At 46.3% G+C, this 17934-nt stretch overlaps 1 protein-coding gene across 3 annotated transcripts in view; it reads left to right on the forward strand.

The window, feature by feature from the left end:
- Window positions 1-17934, forward strand: part of kiaa1549la (KIAA1549-like a) — a 156035-nt gene that overhangs the window by 69002 nt on the left and 69099 nt on the right. For all 3 annotated transcript variants that reach the window (XM_069903026.1, XM_069903031.1, XM_069903036.1), the window contains exons 7-11: window positions 3806-3974; window positions 6608-6667; window positions 7096-7247; window positions 11080-11251; window positions 12483-12646. In XM_069903026.1, the coding sequence (XP_069759127.1) occupies window positions 3806-3974; window positions 6608-6667; window positions 7096-7247; window positions 11080-11251; window positions 12483-12646 (717 nt within the window). The remainder of the gene's footprint in view (window positions 1-3805; window positions 3975-6607; window positions 6668-7095; window positions 7248-11079; window positions 11252-12482; window positions 12647-17934) is intronic.

A 17934-nucleotide genomic window follows, 5' to 3' on the forward strand; every position in this document is an offset into this window, starting at 1 on the left:
TCGTTCAACCCATCATGTGCATGCTAACCTTTCTGCCATTTGCCCACATTAGGACCCTAAACCTCTGAAACAATGAATGTATCTGATTTCACCACCTCCTCTGACAGCATGTCCCAGACATCAATCAGAAACAGGCCTTTCAGCCCATTGAGTTCCTGCTGATCATCAATAACTCATCCTCACTAATCTTGTTTTATTCTTCCCACATTCCCATCAATCCCCCACTCCCCGACTCGGGTTTTACCATTCCTCAAACATGTAGCCTGCGGGTGCCAAAGCGGCAGGCCGGTGGCCATGGATGCAGACCAGTGAGGGGCTCAGAAGCTGAAGGATCGTGCAGGACGGTGGCAGAACAGCAAGGGGCACAGCACAGGCTATGGGCGACTTACTATTGAGGGAACTGCACAGGCTGCTGGAGACTGACTCATGGGAGCTGGGGTTCAGGAGGGTGCTGAGGGCAAGAAGGGCTCCTGAAGGGCTCCCGAAGGGCATTGGGAGCTGAAGGCTTCCTGATTGTGTCAGAGATTTGATCTGGAGCTCGGGCGGCCGAAGGATTGAGCAAGAGTTTGTGCAGCTACAGAGGCTGTGGGAGTGCTGGGGGTGAATCCACGGACACTCCGTGTCTCTGAAGGGACTCTCTTTTCCTTCTCTTCCTCTCTCACTGTAAGGGGTACCAGGCCAAACTAACGGCAACTTCCTCTGCTTTCGACAGGCAGAAGGCAATTTTGTGGAATATTCCATTTTCTGATAGTAAAGGGATCTTGAATCTTGAGTAAAACTGCATGGAAACCTTCCCTTCCACCCAACTTGCCCACATCAACCAAGATGTTTACCTGAGCTCGTCCTATTGAGCCCATGTACTGCCTCACTTTTCCACTCCATGTACTTGTTCTATCGCCACTGCCCTCCCATCTAGCCCTCAACCACCTGGAGAACAAGACTTGTATGTTCGAATGGTGTTTATCAACTTCAGTACCTGATAAGGAAGTTGAACCTGCTGGATCTGAACGCTTCCCTCTGCGATTGGATTCTTGACTTCCTTCTGGGGAGACCTCAAGCAGTCCAGATGGGTAACAGCACTTCCAGGACCATCACACTGAGCACGGGGGCCCCCAGGGTTGCGTGCTCAGTCCACTGCTGACTCATGTCTGTGCAGCTAAACACAGCTTGAACCACATCATCAAGTTTGCTGACGATATGACCATAGTGGGCCTTATCAGTAAGAATGAAGAGGCAACACACAGATGAAATGCGGTCGCTGACGGACTGATGCAGAGCCAACAACCTGGATCTGAACCTTCAAAAAAACAAAAGAGATGGTTGTGGACTTCAGCAGAGCCCAGAGGGACCATGCTTCACTGACCATTGACGGCTCCACTGTTGTGATTGTCAAGAGTATCAAGTTCCTTGGAGTACACTTGGCGGAGAATCTCACCTGATCCCTTAACAGCAGCTCCACAGCCAAGAAAACCCAGCAGCACCTCTACTTCATGCAAAAGCTGAGGAAAATTCACCTCCCACCCTCCATCCTCACCATATTTTACAGAGGATGTATCGAGAGTATCCTGTCCATCTGGTTTGGAAGCTGTACCACCTCGGACCGCAAGACCCTGCAGAGGATAGTGAAGTCAACAGAGAAGACCATTGGGGAACCTCTTCCTAGCATGGAGGACGTCTACAACACTCAATGCAGGTGGAAAGCAATAAACATTGTGAAAGACTCCACACATCCAGTTTGTAAACTGTTCTCCCTTCTGCCATCTGGCAGAAGGTACCGTAGCACTCGGGCCCTTGTGTCCAGAGGGGGAAACAGCTTTTTACCCCAAGCCATCAGACTCCTGAACTCCCAGTACAGATGTGGATAGTGTACCGTGGACTTTCAGTGTATATGCCTTGATATCTTAATATTTTAGTGTGTTAACTGCTTTCTTAACTTATATCTATGTGAATATTCTCCATGGTCCTGGAGAAACTCTATCTCGTCTTTACCGTGCGAGCATGGTATGAACGATAAATAAAGTTGACTTGACTTGACATGTCCTTTGAACTTTGTCAACAAACCTCCCTGGATACAAATCACTTTTCATTTTGTAACCTCGAGAACATTATGATTTTATCCAGTAGCTTTCTAAAGCGTCTACTGTTTCCTTGGGTGGTTAAGTCACTATTCTTTGGGAGAAGCAGTTTCTTCTTCATCTCTATCCTAAAATCTCTCCTCCGAAGCTTGAGACTACGATTTCAAAATTATCGTAAGGGTACATGCATGACAACACTTACAACTCTGAGATTCGTTTTTCTGCGGGCCAGGTAGAATTACCACTTAGTAGTAGCACAAAAAGACTGTATTCAGCATATACATGTACACAAAGAACTGTAAACAGATAAAAAAATGTAACAAAGTGACTGTGCAATGCAAAGAGAATTTAAAAAATCAATAAAGTGCCCAAGTAAGAGTCCTTAAATGAGTCCCTGATTGAATTTGTCGTTGAGGAGTCTGATGGTGGAGGGGCAACAACTGTTCCTGAACCTGGTGGTGCGAGTCTTGTGACCACTACACCTCTTTCTAGATGGCAGCAGTGAGAACAGAGAGTGTGCTGGGTGGTGTGGATCCTTAATGATTGCTGCTGCTCTCCGACGGCAGCATTCCCTGCAGATGTTCTCGATAGTCGGGAGGGTTTTTTCTGTGATGTCCTGGACTGTGTCTACTGCCTTTAGCAGGGCGTTACGCTCAGGGATATTGGTGTTCCCATACCAGACTATGACCCCTAGTTCTATTGTCACTTGTTGGTGGAAACCACTTTCCTGCCTCTGACCTCTCATTCATCTAATTCCAGTAAGTATAGTCCCACGTGACTCAATCTCTCCTCATAGGCTGACCCCACTCATTTCCAGAATGAACCTGGATCTTGGGTTGAGGGATTTAGTTTCATGTTCGGCAGGACTTGTGGGCCCTGTGTTGTCGTGTTCTCTCCTCTATACTTCCAGCATTCATATAAAATAGAATATTATAGCTCAGTACAGGCTCTTCAGCCCTCGATGTTGTGCTGTCCTAAATATTCCTATCAAAAAATACTAAACCCTCCCTACCCCGTAACCCTCTATTTTCCTTTTCTCCATGTGCATGTCTAAGAGTCTCTTAAATGCCCCTAATGTTCCAACCTCCATCCCTGGCAAAGCATTCCAGGCACCCACAACTCTCTGTGTTTATAAAAAAAAAACTTACCCCTGACGTCTCCCCTAAACTTCCCTCCCTTCACTTTGTACATGAGTCCTCTGGTGTTTGCTGATCCTGCCCTGGGAAAAAGGCATTGGCTGCCCACCCTATCTATGCCTCTCAGAATCTTGTAGACCTTTATTAAGTTTCTTCTTTGATCCAGAGAAAGTCCCAGCTCTGCTAACCTGGCCTCAAGACTTATTTTCCAATTCTGGCAACATCCTGGTAAATCTGCTTCCATCACTTCCACATCCTTCCGATAATGAGGTGACCGGAACTGAAATGACCAGAGATTTATAGTTACAACGTGACCTCTGGACTCTTGAACTCAATCCCTTACTGAAGAAGCCCTACGTCTCTTAGGCCTTCTTAACTATCCTATCAATCTGCGTGGTGACCTTGAGGGTTTATACATTTGGGCCCCAAGGTCCCTGTTCCTCCACACTAAGTATCCGACCATGAACCCGGTACACAGCCTTCCAAAATGCATCACCTCACATTTATCTTTGATTTTCTTTTCAAGTTAAAAATGAAAAGGAACATCTGGCCACTGGGAAGAGGTGAATTCCTGTTTAACGTGTTTTCCCGTAGATTCTGAACACCTGGGTGTTGGAGAGGTCCACAGCCGTCACCATGGTGTATGTGGTGAGGAATCAGAGCACGCTACTCAATGGTACAACGGCCAGCAGCCTTTTACACCAGCTGAGCCCTGCTGAGTTGGGATATTACCTCGCCTACCCACCCCTGACTCCCGCTGAGTGTAAGTACTCCTTCATTTTGTTGAACCAGCAATCAGAAGTAGTCATTGCTTTTCGCATTCTCTATCAATTATTTAATAATAACAACTTTATTATAAAATTGACAATAAACATCAATATTAGGGAAAGGATTGTGTTCTGTGTACAGCATTTTGCATGGTCAAGGTTACCAGGGCAGTGAGATTCCTGTCAGGGTAATGTTTACATCATTAATTCTAGAGATCAGGTTGGCACCAGAGCGTTCTTATCCATTGAAAAATCTATGAAGAAATACGAGATCCTATGTACGGTAAAAATCAGTAATGACAATCTGTGGAGGAAATGCTGGAGGTGGAGAACACAGAAGGCTGCAGCCGCTGTGGTTGAAGTAAAAACACAATGCTGGAGAACCTCAGCAGGTCAGACAGTGTACTAATGTTATGAGGCAAAGATAAAGATAAATAACTGACATTTCGGGCCTGAGCACTTTATCAAGGTACGAGTAAAATGCAGGCAGGCGCCCGAATGAAATGGTGGGGGGACGGGCCAAGGGGAGGAGCATGTTGTCGAAGGCAGGAGGTAATAGGTGGATAATGGAGGGAGGGTACAGCAGCAAACAGGGAGAGGGAAAGATGGCTCTGTGAATGGAGAGGGAAGGGGGAGGAGAGCAACTTGCTACTGTCAGAGGTAAAGATGTATGACCGACATCTAGGGCCTGAGCCCTTCTTGATGGTATGAATCAAAATCAGGCAGGCACCTGGATTAAAAGGTTGGGGAGAAGGGAAAGAAGGGCAGGGGGAGATGAACAGACCAACAGAGCTTGAGAGCAGCAGGAAATGCAGAGGGGGAGCAGTGAGAGAGAACTCCCTTTGAAGAGAGGAGAAGAACTACAGAGTAGTAGGCTGCTCCTGTGAAATCTGTTCAAAGGATACCTACCCCGAAGAAATTCTCCTCCTCTGTTATACAAGCTTACCTCCTGCGGGCGCTTTGAGACCTGTTGAATTCCTCTAGCATTATTGTGGTTTCACTACAATCGCATCTGCGGACTTTCACATTTCAGTGTGCTGGAGGAAAGCAGCAGGCCGAACAGCACCAGTGAGAGAGGAAGCGTTTGCTCCCTTGGTCCACTTCCCCACCTGTACGAAATTCTTCACCCTTCTCTGGTTCACCAATCCCCCAGTGGCCCCCGTCTCGCTGTACTGACCAACTCCTCTCAACCTTGACCAAGAGTTCTGGGCCGAAACGTCGACCAATCTTTTGCTCAGAAGCAAGAGAGTCTGGAGACGCTGTGATGGTAGTAAAAACGTACCGAAATGCTGGAGGAACTCAGCCGGTCTTTCAGCATCCATAGGAGACAAAGATACATTGCCGACATTTCGGGCCTGAGCCAAGGAATAAGCAGAATGAGCAAAAAGCAGGAAATCTCAGAATAGAGACAGTGGCGGCTGGGGGAGGAGTCCAGACCAACACAAGGTGTTAATTGGGTATGGTAAATGGGGAAGGGAGAATGGATTATTATGTTTGTGTGAAAGGAGACAGGGGAAAGGGGGAAACTGGGGAAGGTGACGGGGGTCGGGGGGGAGGGATGGGGTGGTGAGGTTTAACGAAAGCCAGAGAAGTTGGTATTAATGCCATCCAGTGGAGAAAAATCTTTTGAACCCATTGAAGCTGCTCAACTCTGTGAGTTCCTCCAGCAGAGTATTTTTTAATACAGTAGAAGTATGGACTGCTTGGGGAATGGGTCAGTCCAGATTTTTGGATTTCCGAATGCTGAGGCATTTCTTTTAAAATTCAAATTTAAGAAGGAGTAAAGAGGAGATTAACACGTAAATTTCGATAGTTTATTCATTAGCAAAGACACATGCTTCATTTACCAAAATGAGCAGTTTTATAGAAGAATAAAGTCAACACTTGACAAACACTTGACTTTTCAGCAACATGGTTGGCGTGACAGTCAGCATAATGCTGCTACAGCTCCAGCAATTGGGACCAGGGTTCGAACCCCACGCTGTCTGGAAGGAGTTGGTACGCTCTCCCCGTGTCTGCGTGGGTTTTCCCCAGGGGCTCTGGTTTCCTCCCCCATTTGAAATGTACTGGGGGATGTAGGTTAATTGGGTGGCGCGAACCTGTGGGCCAAAATGGCTTGTTACCGTGCTGTATGTTTAAATTTAAGAAAAATTGAACATAAGCATTTTTCACTCCAAAAAAAGCATGTAATGCTTGAAATTATGTTTATGAATGAGCATTGTTAAAAAAACAATATACAAATGAATTTTTTTGTGCTAAGATTACCCGTAGTAAGAGAACGCTGTGCATGTGTGGCACTTACATACGCAGAAGGTTTGAGAATTCTCTCTGAGCCCGGATTCCCGGGTGGTGTGGATTTCGGTCATTCGGACTTACGGATGTCTACTGTATCAGTTTCCTGCCTACATTTTGTTTCAGTTTTCCATCATCTGCAGGTTTTTTTTGATTTTGAGGACAGCCTTTGTTGTCACTGCCTCTGTAGTCAACTGAATTTCTTTTGAAGTGCAGCTCCTTGTTTGATGTTGGAGTGAATTATATCTATTTGCTATCACAAAACTGAGTTTTCAAAATATATTCTTGAGAGAAGGTTTCACTGCAATGGACTAAGTTTGATTTATTTCCTTCCCAGCTCTGGAGTATGATAATCTGGACACTTCACCGGTAACTGAGAAGTACTGGGTGGTTACAGGTATGCACGTTGTTTTGCACTGAAATATTTTGCAGGCTATCTGTTGGGATAGTTCAGTTTGTGAGATATTATGACTCAACCTGAAAATGAAGTCATTGCCATTAACTCCTTCCAGGAATTTTTCAAACTTGTGAGAGATTGGTTAGATGAGGACTGTACTCTAGAGTAGCCTATCTCAACAGGAGCCATACGACCTTCAACCCCCACCCCCTTGTGGGGGCCACAGTATGTTTAAGGAAGTATGTGGGTAAGGCTGAATCAGCTCTAATGTTGGTGGATGGTGCAGCAGGTTCAAGGGGCTGTTTCTGTTTCTAATCTTACCTGTAGCCAACAGGGCAGCTATCAGCACGTTTGTGGATAGAAGCGGTAGTTGAGAGTGAAGTCGTGTCTCTGCCAACTTAACCTGCTCTGCCTCCTCTCTTGAACAGTTATCCTTGGAGTGGGCAACACATCTCTGGGTGAGAGCTACCAGCGCTTTGCTAGCCTCATGGAACAGCGGTTGGCCAATCTGTTCGTAGCTGCCCAGCAGCAGGGAAGAAGGTTCAGACGCGCCTCAACCATTGGCGCCTACACCGTGCAGGTCAGGCCTAGTCAGCTGAGCCCACCTGCCGAATCCCATCCTTCCTGGTTCCTCTCACTGCTCGCTTCACAGATTATCGGCTCCAAAGGTCCATTCAACCCATCTCCAGGGCAACTTGGTGGGTCCTGGGCCCTCCATCCGAGCACTTAGAACCATCGAACTGCAGAACACTACAGCGCAGAACCAGGCCCTTCGCCCCATTGAATCTGTGCCGAACAAGTCCCTCTGGCTTGCACCTGGACCATAACCCTCCCATCCAAGTACATATCCAAATTCTTCTTAAATGTCAAAATCGAGTCTGCATTCACCACTTCAACTCATTCCGCACTCTCACCACTCTCTGAATGAAGAACTTCCCCTGATTTTCACTCTAAACATCTTACAGTTCACCCACGTCCTCGCGTTCTTGCCTTGCCCAACCTCTGTGGGGAAAAAGGCCTGCCTGCATTTACTCTGTCCCTGTCTCTCATAATTTTATGTACCAATCACCAAGGTACTGAAGGCCAAATGTTGGTGGATTATTGTGGATGAGCCCTGGATGGAGAGCAGAGGAAGCCAAAGGGTCTGTTTTTGTGCTGTATGGGATTCCTATCTCTTGCCCTCCAGAATGTGTACACAAGGAGCTTAGAGTAAAACACAAAAGTCGGCAGACACTGTGATTGAAGTAAAAACACAATGCAGAAGAAACTCAGACAGTGTAGTTTAACAAAGATAAAGATTCATGATTAACATGTTGGGCTTGAGGGCTCAGGCCTAAACCATTGATTCTGTATCTTTATCTTTGCTAAACTACACTGCTGAGTTTCTCGAACATTGTGACTTACATCAGGGGCTTGTGCTGAAAGCTCCAAACACCTCAGAGTCAATATAATTTAGTATTTTCCTGCAGTGGGCCTAATTAAGACCTGCATTCCACTGCTGCCTTTCAGAACCACAGGACATCCTAAATCAGTCCAATGACATCCATTGTGATGGGGGGAGTAGCTTCCCCACTTTTCACAACAGTTGCCCGAATGAGATGTTCGGAGATTGTCAGACCACTAGGGAGAGTTCCCTGAACTGGTACCTCTGTTGCACCCTTTGCTAAGAGTATATGTCCCACTTGAAACTCCATCCCCACTGAAAGGGCAGTGCTGATCAGGCCCAAAACGCCAGTTATGTATCTTTAGCTCCATGGACATTGCGGGACCTGCTGAGTTCCTCCAGCATTTCACAGAATGAAGGGTATAAGTTTCAGCCCTGTTCATTGTGAATATGGTGTCACAGAATGGATGATGGTAATATTGTCATATACATTGTACATATGCACCAATGTTCATACTTGCTCCAGCTGAACAGGGATTTCATGAAACATATATACATGTGTTCTCCGACTTATGACCAAAGGCTCAGTCGTACCTCGGAATGGACGTAAGTTGGAATTGTGCCCAGATGCGTGGAGAACCAAAGCCTTAAAGCAAACTTTTTAATCTAATTTTTTTTCCATTGTAGATTTGACGATAACAGCTTAAAGCTTTCTGGATTTGTCGTTCAACCTGGGTGAATCTTTCCACATTCTGGTCCATGCTTACCTTGTCAGTTGACATCCGGGGTCCAAGTGCGGCCATCTTGATTCCTCTGCGCATGCGCAAGTCTTCGGTTGGCGCATGCACAGTGGGTGCGCATGTTGGAGTTTGGTTGGGGCATGCGTGAGGGTTAAGCACCCTAATGGTATTGAATTTGCGTCCTTAACTCTCGTGCATGCCCCAACCGAACTCCAATATGCGAACTCACTGTGCATGCGCCAACCGAAGACTCGCGCATACGCAGAGGAATCAAGATGGCCGCGCCCAGCCTACAGACCCCGGGATGTCGAATAACAAGTAAGCATGTACATTTTAACTCTTACATGCCCTGAGTCCCTGTTATAGTTTGTCAAATACAATATAAACCTCATAAATTTTATATTTTTACTTTATTTAAAATTTTTTTTGGTTGTACATGCGGATGGATGTCAGTCACAAGACGGGGAGTACCTGTACATTAAATTATATTTAAAAGTGATAAAAGATGGATTGATCAAAAATATTCACAATTATGATAGTTCAAGAGAAAAAAATAGGTTTTATGATAGTGGAGACAGTCCCTATTAGTATAACAAGGGGCGGTGCAAGAGCCTGATAGCTGTTGGAAAGAAACTGTTCTTGAAGCTAAAGGTGCTGGTCTTCAGGCTTTTATATCTTCTGCCTGAAGTGAGAAGAGGTTGTGACCAGGGGGATGGGGTCCTTTACGATGTTGGCTGCCTTCTTGAGGCAGCATCTCATATAGATGCCTGCAGTAGCTGGGATGTCAGAGCCTGCGATGGACCTGGCTGTGTCTGCTATCTTCTGGAGCCTTCTGCATTCCTGGAATTTGTGACGTGAATCAGACATTTATGGCATAGCTGGGGGTGGGGTGGGCATTCAGCCCATTTTGTTCATGCTGACTCCAAAAAAGCTCTGAAGACCAACCTCATTTCCTGAGTTGTCACCCTGTAATTTACAGCACATCTGGGGATGATCCAAAGGCTGGAAGAAATCAGGATTTTAGCTGGGCCTTTAGGGTCTTACTCCCTTCTCAGTGAAGTAGAGACCCCTCATTTATCATCAAAATCATAGAATCATTGGAATGTACAGCACAGAAATGGGGAAAAGATTTATACTGGTTGGCCCAACATTGTGGGCCAAAGAGCCTGTCCAGTTCTATACTCGATGTAATTGGTCCTGGAGAAACACTAGATGCTGTCACCTGGAGCAACTCCTGATCTGCTGGAGGAACTCAGTGGGTTGAGCTGCATCAATGGAGAAACAAGGATGGGCCAGACCTTCATCAGGACAGAAACGGGCCTGTTCTGCTCACCTCATCTATTCCGACCAAGGTATCGATCTGCACTGATCCCGTTTTCCCCCACTAGGCCTATCTCCCTCTGCTCCTTTCCTATCCCTGTACAGTGTCTGTCCAAACACCTGGTAGATGTTGCAACTGTTACTCCTTCTCGCCACCCCCCCCCTCCCCCATCAGCTTGTTTCACCACCCCACAGGGCTTTTTAAAATTTCTCGACTCTCACCCGGAACCAATGCCCATGTGTCATGCGGCAGAACGAGAAAGTAAAGCAATACAGCAATAAAAGAAAACCATTACACAGTACTGTGATAAAGTGTATACAGCTGGCAATGTGGTCAGCTCGATGATATTACAACCATCAGGACCTGTGTTAGAATCCCGCACTGTCTGTATGGAGTTTATATGCCCTCCCCGTGTCTGCCTGGGTTTCCTCTGGGTTCTCCGGTTTCATCACGTGCTTCAAAACGTACAGGGGTTGTAGGTTAATTGGGCGGCCTGGGTATAAATGGCCGGAATCGGCTTCTACCATATTGTAAATAAAATAAATTCAATTACTACAGCAATAAACTTCGCTGCCCTGGGCAAAATATTCTATCGATCCTGCCTAAGCTCCTGATAATTTTATAAACTTTATTGAGGCTTCCTGTCATTTAACACAGTGGGATTATATCTGTCTCACCCAAGGTTTCATCCATTTGAAAGCTGTCACTGGGTCTCTTGTGAGAACAAAACTCCTCCATTTGTGACGTTGTTCCAGCATTCTTTTCTGTGCTATCATCCTGTCACAGGGTTTCCGTCACACTCTCCATCTCATCTCCCCCTCCCTCATCAGACCCTTGTGTTCCTTCCTCCCTAGAGTTTTTTCTTAGAATCCCTTCGGCATCTGTACAACATTCCCTCCACTTTCTGGGTCATGATTGCTAAATGTGGCCTGGTTTTCTTTCTTTTCTCTGTTTCATTTCTCCACAGCTGGTGAGGATTAATCGTCTGTCAGGCCCTAAAAATCCGGCTGAGTTAACCTACTATGCCCTGGAGGATGGCAGGGCCTTGCTGGGGACCACGGCGGCCAAGATCCTGAACACAGTCGACCCCCAATCTATGGCGCTTGAGCTTGGCTATCGCGTGCAGCTTCAAGCAGAGCGTAAGTGAACCTGTTCCTCCCTCGGGGAGAGTGGAACATCATGCTGAAGTTTTGGCGAGGCCATGCTAGGAATATTGCAAGTAGTAAAAATACAGAATGCTGGAGGAACTCAGCCGGTCTCACAGTGTTTAGAGGAGTTAAAGATATATTTTCGACTCTTTGGGTCTGAGCTTGAAGAAGGGTTCAGGCCCGAAATGTCAGCAATATATTTCTATCTCCTATGGACGCTATGTGACCAGCTGAGTTCCTCCAGCATTTCTGTATTTTTTATTCCTAAAATCAGAATCGAAATTTATTGACATGAACATATAACAAATTGTGTTGTTTTGTGAAAGCGTCATAGGACAAACATTTATTTAAACCATCTTACAAAATAAATAAAAATAGTGCAAGAAAAAATCAAAGTGAGGCAGTGTCTGTGGTTCATTGATCATTCAGGAATCTGATAGCAGAGGAAGAAGCTGTCCTTGTGCTGCTGAGTGCTTGTCTCCAGGCTCCTGTACCTTTTCCCTGATGATAGAAGAATGAAGAGAACATGGCCTGAGTGGTGAGGGTCTTTGAGGATAATAGTTGCTTTTTTAAGACACCACCTCTTGTAGATGTCCTCGATGGAGGGAAGCCTGGTGCCCGTGATGTCACACGATGAGTTAACAACCCTCTGGAGTTTATTTCTGTCCTTAGCATTGGCACCTCCATACCAGGCAGTGATGCAACCAACCAGAATGCTCTCCACAGTACACCTGTAGAGGTTTATGAGAACCTTTGGTGACACCTCACAAGGTATAACCAGTGGTGAGCCTTCTTTGTGATTGCATTGACATGGAGGCTCCAGGACAGACCCTTGGAGTTGTTGACACCCAGGAATTTGAAGTTCTTGACCCTCTCCACTACTGAGCCTTCGATGAGGACTGGGTCGTGTTCCCCTGACTTCCTCCTGAAGTCCACAATCACCTCCTTGTTTTTGCTAATGTTGTCTATCCTGGGAAATAGATGGTGAGCAGTTATGACCCTCATGATGTTAGTAAACCTCTGGCAGCCTCCTTCAATCCAGAGAATAAAGAGCCATCCTCTCTCAATAACTCAACCCCTCCAGTCCCAGTAATACCTTAGTGAAGCTCCTCCACACCCCTACCAACTGATTGATGTCCTTCCTGTACCTGGGGGAGCAGAGCTGAATGGGACGGAGGTTTGTCTTGTCAGTGGCGATCACATCAGTTTCTTCTCTCTGCAGCTGTGGTAAAGAGCCCTCCCAACAACTTGTGGATCATCGCTGCAGTTCTAGCGCCTGTTGGCGTCGTAGCCGTTATCATAATGATAATTTCCACCGTGCTGTGTCGCAAGAACAAGACTGAGTTGAAGTCCGAGACCATGTCGAACCTTCACCAGAGAGCGAAGGTGAGTGACCCTGCCTGGCTGTGATTGATACCACGCACTTTCCCTGACTCCCACCGCGTACACTCTTTGGGAAAATGGAAGGTAAGTTCTTAGCGGAGCTGATGGTGATTTATGTGACCGCGGGTTCTGGGCGCGAGATCGGCAGCAGCCAAGACGGGTTGCATAATCTGGCACCAAAAAACAGGGAGACCACTACCCCTTGTTTGAGAAGGAGAAACTGAGGAGATGACCCATGGGGCGGTGACCAAGGCAGCAGACTTGTGAGGGGCTTTGAGCTGGAAGAACGCATTGGTGGGGAGCTGTCAGAGACTAGAGGTGAGGAACCCACATAGGCTGCGGGCTGCTGGCGACTGTGGGTCAATGGACTCGCACCAGGCAGTGGATTGCTGAAGGGGTAGTGGGTATTGGAACCGGGATGTGAAAGTACTGAGGGTTTCCTGATCATGTCAGAGGTTTGGACCTGGAGCTCGGGCGGCCAAAGGATCGAACGGGTATCTGAGCAGCTACGGAGGCTGCAGGGGCACTGGAGGTGAATCACAGACACCCAGCGACTTTGAAGGGACTCTCATTGGCTTTTCTTTCTCTGATTGTAAGAGCCTCCCATCGATATCTGCTCATGACGAATCTGTCTGCCTTAAGACCAAATAAAGCAAGTCTCGTGCAATATCACACCTGTTTTATTACATGGCAATAAAGGAATCTTGAATCCTGATCAGGTGTCCATAGACAGGGAGGAGTGGAGTGTGTGGAATGGACTATGTTGATTGCTGACTGCAAGATGTGCAGAGGGTGACCAGCCTAGAGACGTGGGGTCATAGAGGATGGAAAAAGACCCTTCGGCCCCATTTGCCCCTGCTGACCAATGTGCTCCCTGAGCTCATCCCATCTGTCTGCATTTGGTCCATACCCATCTAACCTTTCCTATGCTATCCAAATATCTTTCAAATGCTGTAATTGTCCCGGCCTCCACTACTTCCTGTGGCAGCTTGTCCCACACACCCACCACCCTCTGTGTGAAAACTAACCTCTCAGTAACCTTTCAAATTGATCCCCCTTACCTTAAATCTAGCCCTATAATTTTAGATTCCCCTACTTCAGCAAAAGGACTATAACAATGTCTTATCTATGGCCCAGCCTACCCAGTCTCACCTTCTAACCCATGCCCGGTAACATCCTGTACCTTTTCCAGGTATGGAGACCCTGATCATGAGGGAAATGATTTGCTGTTCCTGTGCAATTGATTATTCACAGTGAGTTCAAGTTTATCATCATCTGACTGTACATGTAAACTAGATGAGACAGCGTTTCTGCGGACCACAATGCCCTGTCACACACACACACACACACACACACACACACACACACACACACACACACACACACACACACACAATACACAGCACATAAAATAAAATCTAAAAATATTGTTCTGTGACCAGCTCCCATTGACGGCATGAAAGTTACTGGACAAAAATTTGCAAAGGAATGTTTTGTGGAACTGTAGAGAAAGAGCAGAAGAGTTGAAATGGACTGGGGAGGGGCATCAGCAAGGACAGTGGGCTGAATGGCCACCTTCCATGCTGCAGGGCTGAGTGATCTCTAATGAAAAGGAAATCCAATTCATTGATGTATTTAATTGACATTGTGCATTTCTTACCTTTTCACGAACAGTAGATCATGTGGCTCAGAGTGCCAGGTCAGGGAGACATTACAGGCAGGTCAAATTCCTCATCGTACATTCTTTTGTATCTCTTCCCAATTAAAAGCTGAGCTCTTCGGGGCTATTAGCCTAGGTGCTTCTAGCAGAGAAACTAAATTGAGAGGGGAAAAAATCAATTGACAAATTAAATGCTTTATTTTCAGTGAGTGAAAAGCATACAGAAGAAGTCCAGAAATCCGGGACACCCGAGAATCCGGACTTTTCGAAAACTCTCAAACTTTTTAAATTTAGCAGGCCTTTGCATGCACACATAAGTGCCGCAGATGCCCAGCGGCAACAAGCGATCTTAACTTCTACTTTCATTTGTATTCTGTGTTTTTCTTTTACAATGTTCAATTTTAAACATAATTTCAAGCATTTCACACTTATTTTGTTGTGAAAAAATTTTGTGTTTACATTTTTGGTTCGTTTTTTTAGAAACTGCTGGTTTTGATGAATAAAACCTGCTGTATTTGCTAATGAATAAACGATCAAAATTTACATTTTTTTAATATATCAAATTTAGACAAACAGCACATTAACAGGCTGTTTGGCCCATAGTCCGTGCCACCCAATTTACACCTAATTAACCTACACCAGGGTGCTCCAGTTTCATCCCCCCTTTCAAAATATACTGGGTTGTAGGTTAATTGGATGTAATCAGACGATACGGTCCCAATGGCCGGAATCGACTTCTACTGTGTTGTAAATAAAAAGTTAGAGAAAAATATCAAAACATAGTGCACATTTACAAACAGTGCCAAGGCATCATCTTTTACCCGTGAGGGAGAGAACTAGAGGGCAAGAAAGTTAGAAAGTGTTGAGCCTTTAATTTGAATCACCGTTCAGATTAAGACAGTTTCATTCAATGGGATCTCAGCTCCAGTTTGTCCTGTCCAAGGGTTCTGACCTGAATTGTCAACCACTTCCCGCTGTTCTCCACCAACACATTGATTTTTGCTCCAGATTCCAGGGTCTGCCGTCTCTCGTGTGTCACTGGATTATTAATTGCTACTGTGGTTGGCTTGTCAAGACTGGTTTGAAAGGAAACGCAGAATTCCCTTGGAGTGTTTGCTTTACCATGAGTCCTGTAATTCGCAGTGAATGCTCAGTGATATTAGAATTACACCAGCATCCTTGGATTGAGGGCAAATGCATCTCATCTTCCGCCCAGATGGTCTACAACCCAACGGCATAAACGTTACATTCTCCAGCTTCAAGTAGTCCACTCCCCCTCAGACTCTTTTCTCACTCTTTCCTCTCGCACACCCCCTTCCTTCTCCATCTTACCTACCATCAATGCCCCTTTTTCCCCAGTATCCTCTCCTGCCCTGGCAAGGTTCCACCAATCTCCACCTCCCTTTGCTAATGCCCTTCCCCTTGGTGCCATCTGGTCCTGTTTTCATTTGTCTTCTGAATCACATCACTATGTCCCAGCCCCCACCCTACCTGGCTCCATCCTTCACCCCAGTTCCTTCCACCTCTCACAGACTGAGCCCTCCTCCTCGACACTTTAGCACCATTCCTCAAGGTTCCAACCTGGGACTGTACTCATTGGAGGCAAGAAATATGTTCAAGTTCACGTTTATTATCATCAAACCAGATGAAACAGTGCTCCTTTGGACCACTGTGAGATCTTCTTCTGGCCATCCATCCCATAGGATGATCATGTTTCCTTTCAGTCAGTTTGTGGGGTTTGAAATGAGGATACCCTGCTCCTCAGAAAGGAGCAGCGTGTGCATGAATTGATTTAGGTGAGTGGGGGTGTTGCACAGGTCCAGACCCTCTCGACATCCCCTCCCAGTTCCAGCAGCATGGTGAGGTCCAAGAAGGCTGGGGGAGGGGTGGGGGGAAGTTCTGTTGCAGTAAATGGCCAGGCCAAGCTGCGAAGCAAGTGATGCCCTTTCCGTGTTTCAAGGAACATGTTTGCCAGATGGCTGTTGACCCTACGAGAGGGTCCGTCCGCCTTTTGACAGGTCTTGTTTTTCATTCTGCAGGGTGTCTCGCCACCCTCTGCACCAGATAAGTCTGGTGGGGGAGCCGGTTTAGTCACTGACCACCCAACCATGCAACAGGTAGTACTGGGTTACGTGGTACCAGCAGTACTCAGACGAGTGACCACACACACACACACACACACACACACACACACACACACACACACACACACACACACACACACACACACACACACACACACACACACACACACAAAGGATGAGAACCACTAGGTTAGAGGATACTGCGCATGAAGGGGAATCTCATGGAGATGCATAAAATTGTGAAAGGAACAGATAAGATAGAAGCAGGGGCTTGTTCCACTTGCAGACCAAATGCAAACCAGAGGACATGGCTAGTAGATTCAGGGCAGGGATGAGGAGGAACTGTGTCTCTGGGACAGGAGTGAATCCGTAGAATTCTCTGCCCAAGGAAGGCTGCCTGTTTGTATATTTGGCACTGGAATGGTGGTGGGTGGGGGGAAATAAAAGGGAATTGTCAGAATAATGAGAAGAACATGTAACCTTGTGGAATGACAGTGGATGGTAGGAACCTGGAGAGTGTTGTAGAGTAGGGATAGGGTTTAGGTACATAGTTCCATGAAAGTGGTGTTAGTGGTAGACAGGTTGGTGAAAAAGGTGTTTGGGACACTTGCCTCCATTGGTCAGGGCATCTAATCTGAGTGCAGGAGCTGAGATATAAAACATAGAGCATAGAACATTACAACACAGTCCAGGCCCTTCAGACCACAATGTTGTGCTGACCCATGACCCATGCTGGTCAGTGGGACTAGGAGGGTGGGGATTTGCTACGGCATGGACTAGTAGGGCCGAACTGGCCTGTTCTGTGCTGTAAGTGGTTATATGGTTATACTCCACAACAATCGAACCCTTCCCTTTCTCACACCCATAACCCTCTCTTTTTCTTGCAACCATGTGCCTGTGTAGGAGTCTTTTAAATGTCCCTATGGTACCAGGCTCCACCAGCACCCCAGGCAATGCATTGCAGGCACCCACCACTGTCTATATAAAAAAAAATCTCTGACATCTCCCCCAAACTTTCCTCCACTAACCTTAAATAGATGTCCTCTAGTATTTGTGACTGTCACCCCAGGAAAAAGGTTCTGCTGCCCACCCTATCTAAACCCCTCATAATCCTATGGTTACATACCTCTGTTAATCTTAATCCTATCAAAACACCTCATAATCTCAAATTGCCTCTCATCCTTCATCACTCTAAAGAGAAAAGCCCCAGCTCTGTCAAACTTGTTTCATAAGACATGTTCTCCAATCCAGACAACATGTTGATTGCTCTCCTCTGCACACCCTTTCTTAACGAGGTGACCAGAACTGAATGCGATGCTCTATAAGTGTGGTCTAACCAGAGTTTTATCGAGCTGCGTCAGGTTATAAGATTTTGGTGAGACCACATTTAGAGCATTGAGTTCAGATCTGGCCGCGCTGCTTTAAGGAAGACATCAAGTTGGTAAAAGGTGGAGAAGAGATTCTCGAATATGTTATCCAGGTCTGGAGGGCTTGAATTATAATGAAAGGCAGGAAAGTCTGGGACTGAGGGGGGAACCTTATGGAAG

The sequence above is a fragment of the Narcine bancroftii genome, chromosome 1 (assembly GCF_036971445.1).
Source record: "Narcine bancroftii isolate sNarBan1 chromosome 1, sNarBan1.hap1, whole genome shotgun sequence".
Lineage (NCBI taxonomy): Eukaryota > Metazoa > Chordata > Chondrichthyes > Torpediniformes > Narcinidae > Narcine > Narcine bancroftii.